This window comes from Paramisgurnus dabryanus, chromosome 20 (genome assembly GCF_030506205.2).
Source record: "Paramisgurnus dabryanus chromosome 20, PD_genome_1.1, whole genome shotgun sequence".
NCBI lineage: Eukaryota > Metazoa > Chordata > Actinopteri > Cypriniformes > Cobitidae > Paramisgurnus > Paramisgurnus dabryanus.
This window is the reverse complement of record NC_133356.1, coordinates 34,441,473-34,465,186: the sequence shown is the minus strand read 5'-3', so window position 1 is coordinate 34,465,186 and position 23,714 is coordinate 34,441,473. Positions and strand designations below refer to the sequence as shown.

The following is a 23,714-nucleotide window of genomic DNA, read 5'->3' as shown; positions in this document are numbered from 1 at the left end:
ATGTTCTCTGCTATAAGTTCCCAAACTCCCTTTTAGCGATGAAAAACATCCAAAGGTTGAGAATCAGGAACAGCATACCAATTTTTTTTCAAGACATGCAGTTTGTGGCGGCACAAAAAATGCAACTTAAATGAGGCTTCAGAGCGATGCCATAGAAGAACCGGTTTTGATTCCTTAAAGAATCATTTAGTTAAAGGTACTTTAAACATGAATTTCTTTTATACATTTTCTGAAGAACCTTTATTTCACCCTAAAAAACCTTTTATGAAAGATATTAAAGGTGCTTTTAATAACCACTTACCAGTATACAAAATTTTTTTAAGAGTGCATGGTTGTTCCAAGCCAAAATACTGTGTTGTTTTAACCCACTGTTGGGTCAAATATAAACATTTTCTGCGTTAGTTTAACCCAGCAGCTGGGCTGATCCTTTTTTGACCCAATGCTGACCCAGCATTGTTCAAAGTGTATGACTTCTCCTACTTACATTGTTATTATTGCAAGTAACGTGATAAAATTTGCTAAATCTTGTGAAATACCTGCGCTTTGTTATCTAAAATCATCCTTAAATTTAAAACAAGCTAAAACAAGCAAAAGACATTTTAGCATGGATTGATTTGCATTTTCATGCAGGTTTGCATAAAGGTTGTGAACAAAGACAGCAAACCTGCTGCTCGTGTATACATAGACCAAAGTGCTATTATTCATTTCTCACATGATGAACTAAAATGTGAAATAAATGTGTAATACTCCTAATTATTATATCTGACAAAAATCGTAAATCATTTATAAGTAAAGATTCTTTACCTGGTGAACCTGGGAGACCTGGATCTCCAATTTCTGCCCTTCCTTGTCTTCCTTTTTCGCCTTTCTCTCCTGGATCACCTTAAAACAGAAAATGGTATTTTGTGCACTTGTTTAATTCAATATATTATTCTATACTAGTCAACATTCGAAGTGGATAAAAAATGTTTATCAAAGTTGTCCTAAGACAAGAACGAGTATTGGGTATTGGTTTTAAGACAATTTTTAGGAAGGATTTTGATCCACTTCAAATGTTGACTAGTGTAGATTACTACATATACACAGGAAAAGTGATCAATTGAATTAACTTAAAAACTTGGTAACACTTGAAATGTAATTTTTTTCAACTTCACTAAAATGTCACTTTAGTTTCACTTTAGGTGAAAGTTTATCCAACTTTTCACCTTTTATGTTGTAGTATTAAGCAAATGTACAGTGCATCTGTCTCACAGTCAAAAGATATTTCAGACTTTACTTTTACATTTATTCAGCTCTTGTGGCAGATCTCAATTGGGACTTCTTTATAGTTTCTTTAAAGTTTATAATTTCTTGTTTTATTGAAAAATATTTTTACTGTACACTTATTCCCCCAAAATGAATAATACATACATATGTTTACACCAAACACAAGCAGCTGCTCACTAGATGTCCAAAGTGAAGCAAATTCTTCACATTGTTTAAAGAAACTGGAAGGATCTAATGTTTTAGTTATAATGTTTGACATTTGGGGGTCTTTCTGTGAAGTCTCGTAATCTAATGATAAGATGAGGAGCATCAAAGTTTGTTTTCAATTTTTCTAACTTTTTTGATGAATCAGCTACATCTTCATAAGTAATCTGCACAGGAATTGAGTAAATTCCTATAATAACATGGCCACTGAGGCTTTCTTGTTAAGGGCTTGTATGTGCAATGATTACAGTCTAGTACAATTTTGATAAATAAAATGCATATTTCATATTATGCATATTATACTTATATAAAATTGTATATATTAGAATATTTTCTAACATGTGCACCTTAGGCTAGAAATCTATACAAGTTGCTCTAGTGGACAACAAAGCTGGTGATGGTGGCCTAAGATTTTTTTGCACAGTACTGTATATATATAATGTTTTAATTCCCAAACAATTGTATAATATCGTATCTCATTTATAATATATCCTCTATAGCAGGGTTCCCCAAATCTTACCTTGGAGGGCCGGAGCACTGCAGAGTTTAGCTCCAACCCTGATCAAACACACTTGAGCAAGCTTATCAAGGTCTTCATGATCACTAAAAAATCATTGGTGGGTTAATTTGATTAGGGTTGGACCTAAACTCTGTGATTTGGGGAACACTGCTCTATAGAATCAGCTATGTACTGTATGGCTCTCTTTCAAGAGTTTTTTCTCCATACTTTCCCTCCTAAGAATTTTTTTTCTCCTAGGAGTTTTTTTAACCCCTAGGGAGTCAGCTTACATTGGCTTAAAGGTGCTAAAGAGGATGTTTTGTTTTATACATTTTTGCAATATTACTTGAAACTGTCTTTACTAACTGATAAAAGACTATTTATTAGGTGCACTGAAAGTAATAATATTAATATAGCTGCAAGCAGCAATGGCGGGCCCTCGCACGTTTTTTTACCGCTACACGGTGCCTCCAAGAAAACGATGCACGGTGGGCAAGGGCATCAAGTGGGTAAATATCAGTGGGCTATTTAATGTTGTTACTGACCCATTTGGGGACTGTAGGTAAAAGAAACCCCACATTTTAGACAAGCGGGGGCGCTAGTGAGCCACTAGAGACACGCCTATGTCTGACCTTTTTGTCAACACTTAACAGGCGAGAATTCTGATGTGTGTGCCAAATTTAAAGTTCATCTAAGCACGCCAAGAGCCTTTAACATGCCTAAAATTAAAATAAAGTTTGACGCGTTGCCATGGGAACAGCGTTCGAGATATCAAAAATCCCTTCGCAATTTATCATCTACAATGTCTCAGCATCATGTTGACCACTTCTGGAGTCAATCACATTATTTCCTCAGGAGGAGTATTTAAAAGTTTACCGCATGCAGCTGTAAGGTTTAAATATGCCTTAAAAATGAAAGTAAAGTTTGACAGGTTGCCATGGGAACAGCGTTTGAGATATCAAAAATCCCTTCGCAATTTATCATCTACAATGTCTCGGCATCATGTTAACCACTTCTCATGTCAATCGCATGAAAATCGTAGGAGGAGTATTTAAAAGTTAACTGCATGCAACAGAAAGGCTTAAATATGCCTTTAAAATGAAAGTAAAGTTTGATGCGTTGCCATGGGAACAGCGTTCGAGATATCAAAAATCCCTTCGCAATTTATCATCTACAATGTCTCAGCATCATGTTGACCACTTCTGGTGTCAATCTCATGAAAATCCTAGAAGGAGTATTTAAAAGAACATTGCATGGAACTGTCAAAAAAATCCAGCTTTGTGACTGACACACTTCCTGGCGCCTGGTGGTGGCGCTATACCCGGTAGTCACAATAGGCACATCGATGCGATCGAAATCTTCAGACGAACAAACCCCCCGCGTGTCATTACAATAAGACATTTTTTGCCTTAGATATTAGACACTTCCTGTTTCTCTGATTTCGCCACAACTTTGTCGCCTCGCCATGGCAGAACCGTTCGAGATATCAAAAAAAAAAAAATTATACATTCGAGCAAAAACAATAGGGCTTCGCACCATTCGGTGCAGGCCATTCTGGCCTGCTCCTCGGTGCTCGGGCCCTAAATATACGTCATCTGTGCACAAAGTAGGGCCTTAAAAACATCATCCAATCGTTTACGCAATCTAACCACAGTCGTTCTTGGAGAAACATTTCAACGCTGGAGAGCAATGAAGGAACAGAGAGGTGTCAAGACAGACGCACAGTTGGCAAAAATTCTTCTGGACACTTAACAGTGATTATTCTTTCTTTGTGGAATAATTATTGTTGTACTGTTATTCAGGAATATTGACATTGTTCTTGTACTGTAGTTGTCTGCTACATGCTAGTTGAAATAGGAGTAGCGTCGAATGAGCTAACGTTACATCTTATGTGTATCATTTCACATAACGAATCCACCGACGCGACACAGCATATGCCGAGGGTAAACAAACACTCATGAAATCAGTGGTAAAAATCCCTGTCTGCGCATTAAGCTTTTTTGCAGGCCCTATGCCAAATGCCGCCCTGAGCGGCTGTCCATGTCCACCCATGCCTGAATCCTCCACTGTTACTCAGTCAATATAAAAAATATCGAGCTTACATTTCACAGAATGATCTTTACATTATGTAGGATAATTTTATGCAGAAAACGTCTCGGTTACGTATGTAACCCTTGTTCCCTGAAGGAAGGGAACGGAGACGTCACGTCGTGACCGACGAATTGGTAACCGCTCCGCGGGTGACCTATCTACTTCGAGAAACTATAAAAATGCCAATGAACTTGGCATGCAGGTATTTGCATAATGCCGGCGCCGCCCCGCCAGGTGCGTATATAAGCCGCAGGTGCACAATACCAAATTAGCTATATTATTGCTGAGAAGCCGAGCAACAGTGCCCGGCCTGAAAACAGCAATGGAACAGCAAACTGTGGCGACGGGACGTGACGTCTCCGTTCCCTTCCTTCAGGGAACGAGGGTTACATACGTAACCGAGACGTTCCCTTTCAGTCGGTCACTACGACATCACGTCGTGACCGACGAATTGGGAATCCCTACCAAAACGCCACTGCAACTGAACCCTTCCAGTGCCTGCAAAAGCCCTCCGCCCTCCACATAAGGGGCGGAACCTAAGGCGAAATGCAGAAGGCCGGTCACTACCTGTTCCTTAACCCACGATAGTGAAGCAGCGAACTGGGGAAGCGTCTAAACTGAGCGGAGCTAGAACACTGCAGAAGCCATCCCCTAAGAAGGTTGAATGGATGACATAAATATGAAACAACCGATAGGTTGCTCATAAGAAGTCTCTGAACAAAACATAGTATGCAGAGAGATGCAGAGCAGGCTCTGCTAAGGAAAACGTGGAGGATTAGTACCCCACGGAGTATACACACAAATGAACCCCACGTAGGGGACAAATGTGGACGCCTAGCCTACACAGGTTACAGAGAATACATCAGTGATAGGTTGACAGCGGATGCTCCGCAACACCAGCTATCAAGGCGGTGGAGGAGAGGCAAAAACAGTTTTTGAGACGTTTTTGGCCCGATGGCCTTCCATATTGGTGCAAATGTGCAGCACCAAAATAGAGGCTCCAAGCCGACACACGAGCCGACCCTCGGCATTCTTAACTAGTTAGTAGAAAGAACCCGAGTGGAAACCGGTTCGACACGAACACTATAGAATCTTGTGAACGTATTAGGTGTCGCCCAGCCTGCAGCTCTACAAATATCTGTTAGCGAGGATCCGCGAGCCAGTGCCCAAGATGATGCCACACTGCGTGTAGAGTGGGCACGTAAATTAAACGGACAAGGCACATTCTGCTTTTGATATGCAAGGGCTATAGTATCTACAATCCAATGGGACATCATCTGCTTGGTGACAGCTTTTCCTTTTTGCTGACCACCGTAACAAACAAAGAGCTGATTTGAGGTCCTAAAGCTTTGCTTCCTGTATATATACACGTAGTGCACGAACAGGGCATAACAAAGCCATGGCTGGGTCTGCCTCCTCCAAAGGCAGCGCTTGCAGGTTCACCACTTGATCTCTGAAAGGAGTGGTGGGAACTTTGGGCACAAAGCCGGGCCGGGGTCTCAGTGTTACGCTGGATGCAGCCGGCCCGAACTGAAGGCACGAATCGTCGACCGAAAATGCATGAATATCCTCTATCCTCTTAACAGAAGCCAAAGCAAGGAGAGTTAAAGTCTTCATACAACCCCAAAACAGAAAAAGTTGGGACACTGTAGAAATTGTGAGTTAAAAATGAATGGAATAATTTACAAATCTCATAAACTTATATTTTATTCACAGTAGAATATAGATAACATATCAAATGTTGAAAGTAAGATATTTTGTAATGTCATGCCAAATATTGGCTCATTTTGGATATCATGAGAGCTACACATTCCAAAAAAGTTGGGACAGGTAGCAATAAGAGGCCAGAAAATTTAAATGTACATATAAGGAACAGTTGAAGGACCAATTTGCAACTTATTAGGTCAATTGGCAACATGATTGGGTATAAAAAGAGCCTCTCAGAGTGGCAGTGTTTCTCAGAAGTCAAGATGGGCAGAGAATCACGAATTCCCCCAATGCTGCAGCAAAAAATAGTTTTCTGAGTTTCTCAGAGAAAAATTGCAAAGAGATTGAAGTTATCATCATCTACAGTGCATAATATCATCCAAAGATTCAGAGAATCTGGAACAATCTCTGTGCGTAAGGGTCAAGACCGGAAAACCATACTTGATGCCCGTGATCTTCGGGCTCTTAGACGGCACTGCATCACATACAGGAATGCTACTGTAATGGAAATCACAACATGGGCTCAGGAATACTTCCAGAAAACATTGTCAGTGAACACAATCCACCGTGTCATTCGCTGTTGCCAGCTAAAACTCTGTAGGTCAAAAAAGAAGCCATATCTAAACATGATCCAGAAGCACAGGCGTTTTCCCTGGGCAAGGATCATTTAAAATGGACTTTGGCAAAGTGGAAAACTGTTCTGTGGTCCAACGAATCCAAATTTGAAGATCTTTTTGGAAAACTGGGACACCATTTCACCCGGACTAAAGAGGACAAGGACATCCCAAGTTGTTATTAGCGCTCATTTCAGAAGCCTGCATCTCTGATGGTTTGGGGTTGCATGAGTGCGTGTGGCATGGGCAGCTTACACATCTGGAAAGGCACCATCAATGCTGAAAGGTTTATACAAGTTCTAGATCCATATGATCCCATTCAGACGTCGTCTCTTTCAGGGAAGACCTTGCATTTTCCAACATGACAATGCCAGACCACATACTGCATCAATTATAATGTCAAGACTGCGTAGAAGAAGGATCTGAGTACTGAAATGGCCAGCCTGCAGTTCAGATCTTTCACCCACAGAAAACATTTGGCGCATCATAAAGAGGAAGATGCAACAAAGAAGACCTAAGACAGTTGAGCAACTAGAAGTCTGTATTAGACAAGAATGGGACAAAATTCCCATTCCTAAACATTGGTCCTCCTCCAGCTGTTCCTTTATATGTAGATTTAACTTTTCTGGCCTCTTATTGCTACCTGTCCCAACTTTTTTTGGAATGTGTAGCTCTCATGAAATCCAAAATGAGCCAATATTTGGCATGACATTTCAAAATGTATCACTTTCAACATTTGATTTGTTATCTATATTCTATTGTGAATAAAATATAAGTTTATGAGATTTGTAAATGATTCCATTCCTTTTTTACTCACAATTTCTACAGTGTCCCAACTTTTTCTGTTTTGGGGTTGTAGTAAGAAATTTAACACTCACACTATGCAGAGGCTCAAATGGGGCTTCCTGGAGTGATTTCAGCACCAAGGACAGGTCCCAAGGAGGAATAGAGGGAGGACGCGAAGGATTCAGTCTTCGAGCGCCTCTAAGAAATCTAATGACCAGGTCGTGCTGACCCACTGTCCTACCGTTTACGGGTGAATGGTGAGCTGATATCGCAGCGATATCGACCTTAATAGTGGATGATGACAGCCTATTCTCCAAACGACGCTGGAGATATAAAAGCACAACAATAATCGGGCATTCTCGGGGGTTTTCACTTTGGGAAGAACACCAGTCGACAAACAGGTTCCATTTAAGCGCGTAAGCCTGTCTCGTAGACGGCGCTCGCGCTGCAGCAATAGTGTTAGATACCTCTTGCGGTAAATCACTCAAATCCTCCGTGCCCCGTCCAGAGACCACACATGGAGGTTCCACAGGTCGGGGCGCGGGTGCCATAATGTGCCCTCTTGTTGAGAAAGAAGGTCCTTCCTCAGGGGAATCTTCCAAGGAGGGGCTGTCGCGAGGAGAGAGAGTTCTGGAAACCAACTCCTGGTTGTCCAATGCGGTGCCACGAACAGCACGCTCTCCTCGTCCTCCCGGATTTTGCATAGGGTTTGCGCAATGAGGCTCACCGGAGGGAACGCGTACTTGCGCATGTTTCGCGGCCAGCTGTGTGCCAATGCATCCACGCCGAGCGAGTCATCGGCTAGTGAATAGAATAGGCGACAATGGGTCGTCTTTGGGGAAGCAAACAGATCTATCTGCGCTTTGCCGAAACGTCTCCAAATCTGCTGAACCGCAATGGGGTGGAGCCGCCATTCGCCGGGACGCGCAGCCCAAGAGAGCGCATCCGCCTCTACATTGAGCGTGCCCGGGATGTAAATGGCACGAAGAGACCTCAAATTCTTCTGACTCCAAGTGAGGAGATGACGGGCGAGATGCGACAGGTGACGCGAGCGTAAACCGCCTTGACGATTGATGTACGCCACGGTCGCAGTGTTGTCTGTGCGAACTAATACATCTTTGCCCCGTAACTCATTGCTGAAACGGACGAGCGCAAGATATACAGCCCACATTTCCCGGCAGTTTATGTGCCAATGCAGCTGGGGTGTCGTCCAGACCCCCGAAGCCGCAAGCCCATCGTACGTGGCCCCCCACCCCGTGTCTGAAGCATCTGTGCATACTATCGCATGCCTGGAGACCTGTCTCAGAGGCACACCGGCTCGGAGAAATGCACGGTCTGACCACGGAGTGAAAGTGCGACGACACACAGGTGTAATGATAACACAGTGAATGCCGCGCAGCCACGCTCTCCTCGGGACTCGGTCGTGTAGCCAATGCTGAAGCGGTCGCATATGCAGCAGTCCGAGTTGTGTCACAGCTGCAGCTGCTGCCATATGCCCCAAAAGCTTCTGAAATTGTTTCAGAGGGACCGCGCTCTTGCTCTTGAATGTATTCAGGCAAGTCAGAATCGACTGTACACGCGCTTCTGTTAAACGAGCTGTCAAATCGACCGAGTCCAGTTCCATCCCGAGAAAAGAGATTCTCTGCACGGGGCAAAGCTTGCTCTTTTCCCAGTTGACCCGAAGACCCAAATGAGCGAGGTGTTCTAGAGTTAAATCTCTGTGATCGCACAGCGTCTGACGTGTTTGAGCTATTATGAGCCAATCGTCTAGATACGCGAGAATGCGCACACCTTTCTCTCTCAGGGGTTTTAAAGCCCCCTCCACTACTTTGGTGAATACACAGGGCGACAGAGAGAGCCCGAATGGGAGGACTTTGTACTGGTATGCTCGCCCCTCGAACGCAAAGCGGAGAAACGGCCTGTGCCGGGGGAGAATCGATACGCGGAAGTACGCGTCCTTCAGGTCGATAGATGCGAACCAATCGTTTGGACGAATGCATGGAAATATGCGCTTGGGCGTCAGCATCTTGAACGGCATTCTGTTAAGTGCACGGTTCAGCGAACGCAGGTCCAGGATCGGTCGCAAGCCGCCGCTTTTCTTGGGTACAATAAAGTAAGGGCTGTAAAACCCCCACCTCATCTCGGCTGGAGGGACCGGCTCGATCGCGTCCTTCGCCAATAGGACTGCGATCTCCGCACGGAGGACGTGCGCATCGTCAGCTCTCACCGCAGTTAAACGAACGCCGGAGAATTTGGGGGGACGCCGGGCAAATTGGATCGCATAGCCGAGACGAATCGTGCATAAAAGCCAACGCGACGGGCTGGGAAGCTGTTCCCACGCCCCCAGACACCGTGCGAGAGGGACTAAAGGCACGATCGGTGTACCCGCGGCGGGCGCAACGGAGGTGATCGCCGGTGTGTGCATATTGGCCGCACCGACAGCAGTGTTGTGTTTGATAACACTCACCTGAGTCCGTTGCTGGGTGGGTGAGTAAGGGAGGCTCTGCTGAAGACACCTCACACCACTCGATGCACCCTCTGGCGAAGGCGGAGGAAGACGATGGGTTATGAGCCCGTAGCTGTCTCCTACCGTCTGAGAAGTTGGAGAGCGCGGAGGGGTTATGAGCCCGTGCGTCGCTCTTGTTCTCCTCTGATGAGTCAGAGAACGAGGGGGGGTTATGAGCCCGCTCGTGTCTCCGGCGCTCATATGAAGACCTAGAGATGGAAGTGGAATTCGCTCTTTTTGTGGAATTGTGGGTGCCGACTGAAAAGTCGGCGGAACAGAAAAATGAAACAAAAGATTCCCCAACCGGCCCTCCTCCGGTGGGGGGAGTGGTGCCTTCACCATTTCCCGAAGAGCGATCCCCTCCATCTCTAGGTCGCCAGTCTCAGGGCCGCTTCGATTTTCTTTTTCCACCCTTTGAAGCGGGCTGAGCGGGCGGGGCGGGCTGCTGACGACCGGTTCCTCGCTTCTTAGAAGAGCCCCGGGGAGGAACGGAGGCGGCCGCCGCAGGACGCCCTCGGCGAGGAGCAGGCTGAGGTGCCGACGTGGACGGGGCAGGCGCAGGACGCTTCCGACGTGGCATGATCTGAGCGATGGCCTCAGTCTGCTTCTTGGCCGCGGAGAATTGCTGGGCAAACTCCTCGACCGTCTCGCCGAACAGGCCGGTCTGGGAAACCGGAGCATTCAGGAGCCGGGTCTTATCAGCATCCTTCATGTCCGCCAGACACAGCCAGAGATGGCGTTCCTGGACTACCAGGGTAGACATCGCACGCCCGACGGCGCGTGCGGTGACCTTGGTCGCACGAAGCGCCAGATCCGTAGCCGCACGCAGTTCAGAGAACTCCGCCGAGTCGTGACCTCCCGCATGCAGGTCCCTCAGAGCCTTAGCCTGGTGGACCTGCAGCAATGCCATGGCATGCAGGGCAGAGGCTGCCTCCCCACAAGCCTTGTAAGCAGCACCCGACAGCGCCGAAGACTGCTTACAGGCCCGTGAGGGGAGAGTAGGCTGGTCCCACCAGGAGGAAGCGACACCGGCCGGACACAACTGCATCGCGACCGGCCGCTCCACTGATGGGATACCAGTGTACCCTTTGGCATCTCCACCCTCGAGAGAGATGAGGGGTGAAGGTTGAAACGGTCGGTTCCGGGCGGAAAACGGGGTTTTCCACGACCGCGTCAGCTCTTCATGCACCTCGGGGAAGAAAGGCACCGGGGGCGAGGACTGAGAAGCCCTGGCACCCCCGAAGAACCAATCATCGAGGCGGGACGGTTCAGGTGGGGGAGGTTTAGTCCACTCCAAGCCGACCGCCTCCGCCGCCCGAGCGAGCATGGCTGCCATCTCGGGGTCGAACACAGAAGCCGCAACCTGGCCCGAAGGTGGGAGCGGATCCGGATCGACGTCCGAGGATGACAACCCCCCTTCCGATGTTACGGTGGACATCGCGTCGGGTGGAGGCTCGACAGAGCGCGAGGACACCGTAGAACACGGGCCGCTCGTCTCCATGGGGACCTCCGCTGGCAACGGATCAGGGCGCTGGGAGCTGCTGGACGAACCAGCAGACCGACCCAGCACCGTTATACGGAGGTCATCCTTCGCAAGTTTGGTAGCTGCGCCCTTAGCAGCACCAGACTTGGAAGGCGGGCGCCGTTCCCGGAGAAACGACACCCGTCTCCGCAAATCCGCCATAGTCATGCCCTCACAGATGGAGCATGAACTATCACGCAACGCTGCCTCTGCGTGCTGGAGCCCCAGACACGAAAGACAACGCTGGTGGCCATCCCGGGGGGCGATGAACACACCGCATCCAGAAACCGAGCACGGACGGAAATCCATCTTTAAAAAGACGACCCCGACCGTGACACGAATGAGTGGCTGTCTTTAAAAAGACACAAAGCTCAAACGTGCTGCTCTTTTAGGGAAATCACTCTTTTGTGCGAGCTGGTGAAACACACAGGGAGAGGCAACGCACTCACTCGAACTCAAGTCCTAAATTAAAGAGACAGAGAGAGAGAGAGAAAGGGTGGAGAAAAAACACTGCGAGCCTCCGCTGAGGTGTCTTTGCCCAACCAACTTCAGCAAGCTGAGATCTTATTTTCTTCCCTTCCAGAACAGGATCTACGAAGATCAGATAGAAAGCTTCTCGAGAGCAGATGTCTGCCGGCTTCGAAGCAATAAAAGCTAATTTGGTATTGTGCATCTGCGGCTTATATACGCACCTGGCGGGGCGGCGCCGGCATTATGCAAATACCTGCATGCCAAGTTCATTGGCGTTTTTATAGTTTCTCGAAGTAGATAGGTCACCCGCGGAGCGGTCCCCAATTCGTCGGTCACGACGTGACGTCGTAGTGACCGACTGAAAGGGAACTGTAAATCTTAAATTTTTTTTGTTGCAATGACATCAGAATTATTCTAACTAAGTACATTATGTATATACCTTAGGATACATAGTTATTTATTCACTGATCATGCAGTTCAATACTTCAACTTCAACTTTCATTTCTTTATATAGCACATTTAAATTTAACTTTGATGTCTAAAATGCTGCACAATGAAGAAAAGAAAACAAATCTAACACACAACAACTTACATGCAATTACATGTGTAAGGTTCTCATAATCGAAATCAAAATCACCAGTGTAATATGTAATGTGATATTGGTCATGAGAGTGTAGACACAGTGTTCCTCCAACTACTGCGTTTCACAGCATCTGTGTAAGGGTCCCATTAGCAAATAATCACTGAACAATTTATGATTGGCAGTTTTTACTAGAAGGTGGACCTTCTTTGGCTGGAATGTTGATTATTAAACAATTACCTCATTAAAGTAGAAGCACTATGGCATTGTGTTAATTTGTGTGATCTTGGTCAATATCTTTGGTAATGGTCAGAGAGTTAATGTGTAGTACCAATACCTTTAGTGCCAGGGATACCAGGGCGTCCAGGTAAACCCCGCTGACCTTGCAGTCCATTGGAACCAGGTAAACCTGGGAACCCCTGTGAGCCCTTTGGTCCTGCAGGCCCCGGTTGCCCGGCCGGTCCCCTCTTCATGTAGCAGTGCTCACATCTTCTGTTATGATTGTGTTGGCTATTTAAAAGGATTGCTGGAATCTCAGCTGAAATCAAATACATGTACTGTTTAATGTATATGTACACTCTAAACATGGCTGGGTAATTTTTGACCCATAATGGGTAAATATTGAACAGAACACATGGTGGGTTAAAAAATACCCCATGCTGGGTTAAACTATTATTTACTTTTGCCTCAAACTTAACAACTAAGTATTAATAAGCAATTATTAGAGTATATTAACTATTATTATTAAGTATAACTGGATAGGATTAAGAATTAGGACTTGCAGAATACATACTGTACATAATTCGTCAGAAACTAGTAACACATAAAATGTTATTTTCATATTTGCTAATACAAAACTTTATTGGGCCATGAGAGATGACATGATTTGAGGTAGGCCTACTTACATTGAAGGACGTCTCTGCATATCTGTCGAATATGTTGCTCAGACAGCTCTCTGCCCTGCAAAAACAAAACTATTCTTATAATAAATGTAACTTTTCATGCAATATTATACCCCATTAAAAATGCATCAATGTTAAAGTAGAAACATGAGATTATTTTATAACAGTGTTCAATTCATATTGATGGAGGAATGTGCTGAACTCAAATTCTCAATTGCCAATTGATATACTTACAACATTATTCTAATAATTTTAGACATAATACATACAGGTCGTCCCTCAGATCCAGCTGGTCCAGGGGGTCCAATTTCACCACTCTGTCCCCTGGGCCCTGAGGGCCCCACTGGTCCTGGCTGTCCAGGGGGCCCCTGATGGCCAGTCTGACCCCTATGGCCGGCCTCTCCTGTTGTCCCTTTCTGACATGCACACAAGCACTTATAAAATGATCCTAATACAGTTAATAACAACAATATATTATTATGTCAAAGGTGAGCCCACCTCGCCTTTTTGACCAGCTGGCCCAGCCGAACCCTGTTCAGACAAAGAAGGACAGTCACTTAGCCACAAACATAATAAAAGATAATGTTATTAAAGAAATCTATAACAATAAAATACTACTTATTTTCCAATGCTGGTAACTGCTAGGAAAATTCAAAAGATCATAAAACCAACAATTCACTTGGAATTTGTCTTAAGTCCAGCATACTGTATACAAACACTGCAATAAATAGTGACTAAAAAGAGAGGCTAAAGCAAAATATATGAAGCCATTATTGTAACAAAATATCAAATTAGTACACTCTTAAAATAGCTGGGTTATTTTTGACCCATAATGGTTAAATATTGGACAAAAGACATGCTGGGACAAAAATGGCCCAATGTTGGGTTGTTGTCATGCAACAATGGGGTAATAATAACCCAGCCGTTGGGTTAAAACCACCAAACATTGGGTCAATTTTAGCCCAACGGTGTGTTCTGTCCAAGGCCGCCTTAATGCACGGGCTTACCTGGGCTGAAGCCCAGGGGCCTCCCAAGTTCAGGGGCCTCCCAAGTTCACGTTCATTTTGTTTTTTAACTTGTCAGGTTATCTGTCAATCACTCTAACTGCACGTTACATGGCTGCTGATTGGTCCGTGGTAACTTACCGTGAAATAAAATATCAGACGTAACAGATTTTTCTATTCCGCGTAATGTAATTAAGTGCGCGTTGTCAACTTGGCATTCCTGCATGTTAGACTGAGTGTGACAGAGAAACGGGAAATAATCCACCATCAAATGAAAGAGTAATTTCTAAAATTTCATAATAAGCACTGAGGTGCAGGTCTCTCTGTCTTTTCGCGCACTCGCTCGCTCTCTCTGTGCTCGTGCAGCTGAGTCTCTGGCATGCAGAAGTCTCCCCAACTGTGCGCAAGATACTGTGCCGCGGCCGCCAAATAAAGAAAGGAGTTCCCGAACATATTAATGCTGTTCGTTGTAATAAAGTTTAAGTTTAATCGCGTTTATATCAGTGACGAGTGCGCAGCTGGGGCAATGTAGTTTGACGCGATGTAAGCTCACAGTACACATCTGTTGGTTTAGAAAGACGACGCAACGGTAAATGTGCAAGTCAAAGCGCGACAAGACCATCTCAAATGATCATCCCCTGAACGCACCATTCATATTTATAATCTCCGTATCTAAAGATCTTATAAACAGGTATGTTCCCTGTCTGTTTTGTGCATATTCATACGTGTTCGTTTTACATGCTTATGTATGCATAAATACTAAATACAATGCATACTATATCTTCAATAGCCTACAAAATAAATAACTGATTAAAAAACAAGATTCTGTCTATAAAGACTTATCTTTTGTTAACATTAGTGCATTTTCACTTTAAAACTAACTTTAACTTCTTATATTTTTGCAACTGTGGTGAGCATTTAGTTAGTGTGCAATTTTCTGCAAATTTGTATATTCCAAAAACTATAATAAACATAAAGATATATAAACATATACTCTCATACATTTTGGTTTTATTTTCACCACAAGTTGCTGTGTGTGGTTGTTAAATAAAGTGTCTTGTGTTTATGCTCAAGTGGGCTCAGTGATATGTTAATAATGATATTATGGTGTTTTCTGGGTCAAAGAGGGAAAACTCACTGTTGTATGTATTGAAAGAAACTAATGCATTTTGTGATGAAGATTACCTAGATATTACACTTTTTTTTTAAATGAGACTATAAATTGAGGGGATGGGGGGCCTCCAAAACATCTCAGCCCCAGGGCCTCACATTAGGTTAAGGCGGCCCTGGTTCTGTCCAATATTTACCCATTATGGGTCAAAAATAACCCAGCCCTTTTTACAGTGTAGTAAAAATGAGCTATAGAAACAGATTAAATGCTAAATGTTTTAGCAGAGTAACCACAGGTGCAGTTCTCCACATTAATAATGGACATAATAATAACATTTGACAACCAACTGTCCAAATACTTCTGTTGTTTTATTATTACAGCCTCATTTCATGGACTGTGTTTCCTAAATAGTATCTTATTTTAAAATAAATGCATGCTTTGACATACAGTTTGTCATACAGTATATGTTTTATTATATAATGCAATGACATTCAATTTAGTTTTACATTTTTTATTTAATTTTGTTTATATATATTTTTTTGTTCCTGTGTATTTGTTGCTTCTGTTTAATTTCTACTAAATAGCATCTGTTCTCAGTAAGTTGTCTTAGTTAGCAATCAGCTTAACCTGTGTAGAGTATATACATTACTTTTACAGTGCACCTTGTGTATGCGTATTGTTGTTATCACACTATTGCTGTTCGGAGCTTTCAAAGACATTGATGTGTTTACAATTCCATTTTTCTTTTCAGTAGATGTCTTTACAGTAGACACCTTCAATTCCACACTGAAAACACTTTTTATGTAATATTTCACTTACTATTGTGTATTTAATATAAATAAACTTTTCTTGTCCAGTACACAACATGGTAATAATAGTACCAGTGAAAACTGCACCTCCCTGTGGCTGCTGCAGAAATGTATCCTCAAGAAACACCTGAGATACTTTTCAAGAATACTTTTACCTACTATTTACACAAAAATACTTTGTGCTTCGTGAATGAGACCTATTGCACATATTTTTAAAGTGGATCTGCGGTTTTTCCAGCTTATTAGATTACTTGGTAGCACTTTACAATAAGGTTATATTTGTTAACTTTAGTTAATGCATCAGTTATGACTTATCAGTTATGAACAATATTACAGTGTTCATTATTCTTAGTTTATTTTAATTTTAGTTTTTACTAATACATTTGTAAAATCAAAATAGTAATTAGTTAATGCACAATGAACTTACATTAATAATTGTATCCTAATGACATTAACACAAATTAATAATTGCTGATAGACTGCTAAAAGACAAACTTACATGAATACCAGGTTTCCCAGGGTCTCCCTTTTCACCTTTTAACCCCTGTTCAATTGAAAAAAGATAGTTTTAATATATAGACGGTAACATATCTGACATCATATTAGCATGTAGTCCTAACCCTAATTAAAAACCTCAACTTTTCCATACCTTTTAAAATGAGCAAAAACACAAAATAATTACATAAAAAATGATTTAAAGCTATTATAATCTCTTCTCTAAAAATAATAAAGTAAACATCAGACTGTTGGTTTACAGAACACAAGTTCTACATGTGGTTTATCCAAACCTTGTACTGTAATAAAAAACTGCCTTTGTTAAAGAGCCCAGAGTATTGAATTAATGTTAATAATTAAGCACTGTCAACAACAGCAACCCCTTTGAAAAAAGAAACAGATTTTACCAATTTGAAAGTTTTTGACCTGTCAACATGGTCATATTTTCCATACCTTCTTTACCCCAAACTTTTGGTAAAGAGGATGTTTCTAAAAGAATATGTGACAGGCTTTGTAAGCTATGAAAATAAATATTCTGATGATTTCACAAGCGCCATAATCATGTTTAATTCTCTCTTATGTCTTTTAAGTTTAATGAAATGTTTTTAGTTTTCAACAAAACACAGCTAGACCAGAGATCAATAATTCTGAGTCAAGACCGAGTCCAGATAAAGCTGGATGTTATCTTGATGTTGACTCAGACTCGAGTTGGACTCGACTACAACACTCCATATTTGAACCAGATGGTCCAATTTATAATTTCTTTTAATAGATGTAGCATTTTATTAATCTTATTTATGATCCACACTAAAAGTTCATTTATAAAAGATTAACATACCTCTGCCCCTCGTTCTCCATTATCTCCTTGTTGGCCCTGTAAAACAGTTCACATGGTGGTTAATGCAATGAATGTGATAAATTATATAAACAAAGCTATTAGACAGCATCAGAAGTGAAAACACACAACATAACTTACTATAATTAGTTATTTTACTTTTTGCATTGAATTGCCTGTAGTGTTAATTTATAGTTTATAGAATCATTGAATCCCCAAATCCCCAGGTTGCTGTGGTGAATGAATTCCCACTGATGTGTGTGTGTGTGTGTGTGTGTGTGTGTGTGTGTGTGTGTGTGTGTGTGTGTGTGCCTGGTAATTATCACGTTATGGGGACCAATTGTACCCACAAAGATAGGAATACCAGTGTTTTTGTGACCTTGTGGGGACATTTTGAGGTCCCCATGAGGAAACAAGCTTATAAATCAAACAGAATGATGTTTCTTGAAAATCTAAGGTAGCAGAAAGTTTTCTGTGATGGTTTTGGTTAGGGGAAGGGAATAAAATATACAGTTTGGACAGTATTAAAGGCATTACGTCTATGGAATGTCCACACAAATCATGGTAACCAGATTTGGTGTGTGCGAGTGTGTGGTCATTACTCAGCTGTTAAAAGTTTGAGTGTCTTGTGCACATATAGTCCTTTATATACAGTATTACACATTAGAATGGTAACAGTTTCTTTACAAGTTTCTTGAGGAGAGAGTACTGCAAACACAATATTGCAGAAACATCCAGCAGATTTTTGCACACACTTTATTGAGCAAAGAGATTGTAAAAAAGTTGAAATGTCCTGGTTTCGTGAGGTAGGGGGAGTAGAAAAGAATGGAGTTGAGGGCAAAGTTGAGCCTGGGGAAAAGCTGTTGAGCAATCTGGCAGAGCGTGCTTGGATGCTCTGAAAGCATTTTTACACAGTCGGTATGCTGCAGTTCCCATACCAGACACTATTGCAGCTGGTCAGCAAACTTTTAATAGTGCTCCTTTGGAATGTGGTGAGGATATGTGAAGGGAGGCTTGAACGTTTCATCCAGCAGAGGAAGCTGAAGCGCTGCTGGGCCTTCTCAAAGAGTGACGTGGTGCTTGTGGTCCAGTTGAGATCTTATGGAATGTGCAACTTCATTAATTATGAATTTGTGCCTCTCTCCACAGTCAAGCTGTCAAGCTTCTTCACACTTAGGGGCAGGTTGTTAACACCACAACATTAAACAAAATTTGCAATTTCCTCTGTATATTGTTGCAAATGATGACTACAACAGTTGTGTCAACAGTAGCAGTGAGTCAGCAGCGTGAAGAGCAGCGGACTGACACACAGCCTTGTGGGGCACCTGTGCTCAGTGTGATAGTGTTGGAAGTGTTCTGGCCGACACAAGGTCAAATGATCGATTTATACGAAGAACCGGTGCAAAAGTGATCACCATCTGCTGTAAATCTCAGATTCACATTTTCAAAAACTCCCACCAAAAAGAGCAAAACGTCATCTTTAATTGTGAAATAAACCCTGGTCTAGACATATAAATGATTTATACCGGGATAATTTTGTTGTCGGGCAAAAATGGTTATTTGTAAATAAAAGAAGCTCATCATTGTATAAACCTTGATGCAAAATGGGTCTATTATAATTTATTATAAAGATTATCGACAGCTTTAGTATATTGAGTTCATAGTGACATCTTTAAATTTCCTGCACTTGTGAAGTTGTGTTCACACTGCCAGCAACTAGCAGTAGCAGAATGGTATGATCTCATTCATCTTAGTGGGAGCTTGCCGACTTCACGAGCGAAAGACTGACGGACCCAAATAACCCCACTATTGTATTCTTCAGCTGAGACATATGCCTGCAAAAAGCACATATTGATACTAAACTTCAAACATATGAGTTCCTATTAAAGGCGGAGTCCATGATGTTTGAAAGCCAGTGTTGATATTTGAAATCGCCTAAACAAACACGCCCCTACCCCAATAGAATCTGGACCTTCTGTTGATAGACCCGCCCCACACATACGCAACCCGGCATTTGATTTGATTTGATTGGCTATAAGTGTGTTTTGGTAGTCGGCCCGTCTCCTTTTCCAAACCGTTTTTCAAACATCGTGGACTCCGCCTTTAAAAGTTATATTATGTAGAATATCACTGTCTGCTGTAGCATCGTTTTATCTGGAAATAAGAGCTTGGTTGATTAGAACAGGGTCTCTAAATACATTTGCTATGATGTAATGTTTTTGAAGTCTAACCAGTCTTTGGTTGCGATGCCATTTCACATAATCCCAGTGGTTATTAAATATGGTTTTAATTCTTGAAACCCTGATATAAAAGTATATTTTGCTACATAAAACTATATTTATGATTGTATTTAAAAGCTTCTGCAGACTTGTAATGCATTTTCAAATGGATACCTTGTGTACCATGCATTTTAAGTTAGCTTTGATCTAAAAAATAATTTTGAATGATGCTTTATAATCAAATGACCACAGATAACAAAGCAAAAGTAATTGAGACTTGACAGTGAATTTAAAAACAGCTGTCGAAATGTTATGCAGATCTATTGTAAACCACAAGTAACATTTTCATGAACGCTTTTCTTGTTTGCCATGGCATAAATTATCCTTATTACCGTACTGATGTTAACAGAGCTATACTTAGAAAATCCTTTCACGATAAAGCATTTGCCTCCAAGGCAAAAACTGTAATGTTATTTCTTTTTTCATTAAATGAAATTAGGTAAAGTAACAAAATCATTTGATTTTCAGAAAGCATTAAAGGCAGAGTGCACGATATCTGAAAAACGCTTTGGAAAAGAGAGCCGGGCCGACTACCAAAACTTAAGTAAGTAAGGTGGGTGTCTACTAACCGACATCATTGCCTGGGTTGCGTATGTGTGGGGTGGGTCTATCAACAGGAGGTCCAGATTCTATTGGGGTAGGGGCGTGTTTGTTTAGGTGATTTCAAATGTCAACATTGGCTTTTCAGAGATCATGCCTTTCAAGCTTAAGACTTATGCCACATTCAATTATTTACCTTCTGTCCTAGTGATCCTGGAATTCCTGGATGTCCGGGCTGGCCAGCTGTCCCAGGCTCTCCTGGTTTACCCTTTATTAAAAGTATAAACATATACTGTACATATGAAAATATATCTTGTTTAAAAAAAAGTTTATATTTATTAAGCATGTTTCAGTATGTTGGGGTAAAATTAAACAATTCGTGAATGAGGTTGGATAGTTTACCTCTGACCCTGGAAGTCCTGGATTACCCGACTGCCCACTATCTCCTTTACTACCCTATTAAATGGAAATTTAAGTTAATTTAAAAAGTCGATTAAGTTAATTCAGTTTAAAGCAAGAATGGCCATTGTATAGGGGTGTCCTCGACTAAGGATTTACATATTCGAATCAGAATTTTCGAATCTTTCCATAGTCGACCGATAGTCGAATCATCTATGTTTGTGTTCATGGGTTGGGAGGGGGCCAGACCAGGTACAAATTGGTAACTTTTATTTTCTTTCACAAGCAGCACACATAAACAACTGTCTGATAAAGTGACCAAAACTGTCTTTCAAGTAATAAATGAAGACAAAACTGACGATGCATTTATATATATATTTTTTAAGGTAAAATGTAAGGCAACATTTGTTTAATTATTCCTCATAACATTTTAAAGCCACGATCTAAAGAAAAACACACAAAAATACATTTTGATAACTAAACCTAAAAAAAATAGCAAAGGTGATCCTGCCATGGAAACTCCGTCTACAATTAAGTGTTTTTATTTAATTTGACCAAAGAAACCCGACAAATGAGAAATGACAAATAATTTGTGATTGTGCCTGTAAATGATAAAAACTAATCTTTATATACAATTCATTAAACTTCAATTTATAACAAGAAAAACACTGAAATTAATGATTTTATAGACACTACGCGTTATTATTTAGCACAGAAATACCTGCTTGCTTGCTTTGACTTTGATCATCTCTGTATTCACTTTAGATACAGAAAGACCGGATGATATTATTTATTTCAGGAATCTCTTTGCTATCATTTGAAAGTGAACACCGACCATATTAAATCACAAGAAAGACATTCGTGTCAGGCAGAAATAGGTTCGATGCAGATACTAGTTTCCGTTTCATCACCGAAAAAAAAACGGCTTACCTGTTTTGTAGTTTAACTTTAAGATAGACAATATAACCACTCTGTTTTAAAACATTTTAAAAACTTATACTCGTCGAAAAACATCCGTTTTTTAATGTTTAGTTTGATGAACTCCTAAATATGAGACGCAGAGCACCTAGCCCGTTCGGCTAAATTACATGCGCAAGTATGGCCAGCACGCAATAGCGCAACATCGATACAACGAAAAGCTATCCAAAATTTACATACTTAAATTAGATCGGAATTTACGTTTATAATAAATACAATTTTTTAAATAAAATAAGGTCAGAAGTAACAAAGTGCAGAACAAATATGCAAAATGCCTCAAGTGCACGGAAACAAAACACAAGCCAAATAGTTAATTCAGATAACCCAAAGTGATTTATAAATAAAATAAAATATAGAAATTATTAAAAGAACGAAAGTCTTAGTTTAATTTGCCAGCTTTGTCTTTTAAATGTCGAAACAAAGAGGCAAGGCTTTATTAACATAGAGACCTCTTATGCACGTGAAGCCCGGTCACAGGGGATGTTGGATTTATTAACGCATTTTAAAAATATTTATTGAAAGCTGCTACTTCACATATTATTCGCAGCATTATCATAATATGCAGTATATTAATATATTGTGAGAAAGCTGTTATATGTGAAATCAGATAATGTGTGCACCCATATACGGCCAAAATTGAATGATCCTCATTTCAAAACACATCTGCGACGATTCGACTATGAGATTGGTAGTCGAATCAGGCTTCTCCTATCGATGCATCGAATCTTCGACTATTCGGGGTCACCCCTACCATTGTATAATGTAAAACATTAAAGCTTTTTTAAATTAAAATTTCAGTTTGTAAATAATACTGGAAATGTTCTGTTGGTCTGCTGATTCTGAACTAAACCTAACAATAAACCAACATTTGCCAAGCTAGTCAGACTGTTCTAGCTGGGTTTTGGGCATTTGTTAGCTGATGTTAAAAGACATGCTGGTCACTTTTTAGGAAGGAATATTATTTGATTAAAAATCAGTCTATTTGACTCACACATTAAAATAGTCTGAGAAACATCTTGGTTATGTATGTAACCCTCATTCACTGAAGGAAGGAAACGAAGACGTTGTGACCGACGTATTGGGAACTCGCTAGAGAGACCTATCTGTTCGAGAAACTTACAAAGAGCCAATGAATGTTGGCATGCAATATTTGCATCTGCCGACGACACCCTGCCGCGTGATAAATAATCATTTATTTTCGCTGAGAAAGCCAAGCATCAAGCCCGGCCTACTCAGCAATGATACAGCAAGCCGCAACGATGGGATGTGGTGATGCGACGTTCCTTTTCAGTCGGTCACTATGACGTCACGTCATAACCAACGTTTTGGAAAACCCTGCAAAGCCATGGCTGCTGCCCCTTCCAGTGCCCTGCTTGAACCTTCCATCCCTTGTTTTAAGAGTTGGCGGAACATGGGTGTTATGCAGAGAGGTCGGTCCTTAACCTGCATACCCACCTGGGCGGTAGCTGGGAACGCTGCAGAGCCACATCCCTTTGGGGTTTCATTATGTGCCGTTTACAATATGGAATAACCGCAAAGGGTTTTACAACATATTGAGGTCTCTGGAGTGGTTATCTGATAAGAGTACACCTGTACAGAGACCGCAGAGAGAGCCCTGCTGAGGGAATAATGTGGGATTAGTTTTCACTCCATGGGTTTTGCACATACGGGATTAGGATGCCAGGCCTTAACACAGGTTTTCGAGAATTCAGCTGTTGAAAGGCTGACAGCAGACACTCTGCAAAGTCTGATTGCCAAGGGCTTTAAAGGAAGTACCAAATTCTACTTAAAAAAGGATTTATGGCACTAATATAGCGGTATAATGGAACTGCAAGCCGACACAAGCCGGGGCTCTCAGTGTTTCTACCGGTTTGAGGTGAGAACACGGGAGGAATGTTCAACATAGACACTATAAAACCTAGAAAATATGTTAGGTGTCACCCAGCCTGCAACTCCACAAATGTCTGTCAGCGAGAAGCCATGAGCCAGTGCCCAAAAGGACATTGTACTTCTTGTAGAGTGCGTCCATGCGTCTTAAATGGCCATGCCACGCCCTGCTTCTGATAGTCAAGGGCAATAGTGTCCAATTATCCAGTGTGACATCCTCTGCTTGGGG

At 41.9% G+C, this 23,714-nt stretch overlaps 1 protein-coding gene across 1 annotated transcript in view; it reads right to left on the bottom strand.

Moving 5' to 3' along the window:
* Positions 1-23,714, bottom strand: part of col21a1 (collagen, type XXI, alpha 1) — a 107,571-nt gene that overhangs the window by 1,639 nt on the left and 82,218 nt on the right. The window contains exons 20-28 of the mRNA XM_065249434.2: positions 20,624-20,677; positions 20,418-20,489; positions 17,406-17,441; positions 16,572-16,616; positions 13,647-13,679; positions 13,418-13,564; positions 13,152-13,206; positions 12,584-12,784; positions 805-882 (exon numbers count right to left, since the gene is read on the bottom strand). Coding sequence (XP_065105506.2) covers positions 805-882; positions 12,584-12,784; positions 13,152-13,206; positions 13,418-13,564; positions 13,647-13,679; positions 16,572-16,616; positions 17,406-17,441; positions 20,418-20,489; positions 20,624-20,677 — 721 coding nt within the window. The remainder of the gene's footprint in view (positions 1-804; positions 883-12,583; positions 12,785-13,151; positions 13,207-13,417; positions 13,565-13,646; positions 13,680-16,571; positions 16,617-17,405; positions 17,442-20,417; positions 20,490-20,623; positions 20,678-23,714) is intronic.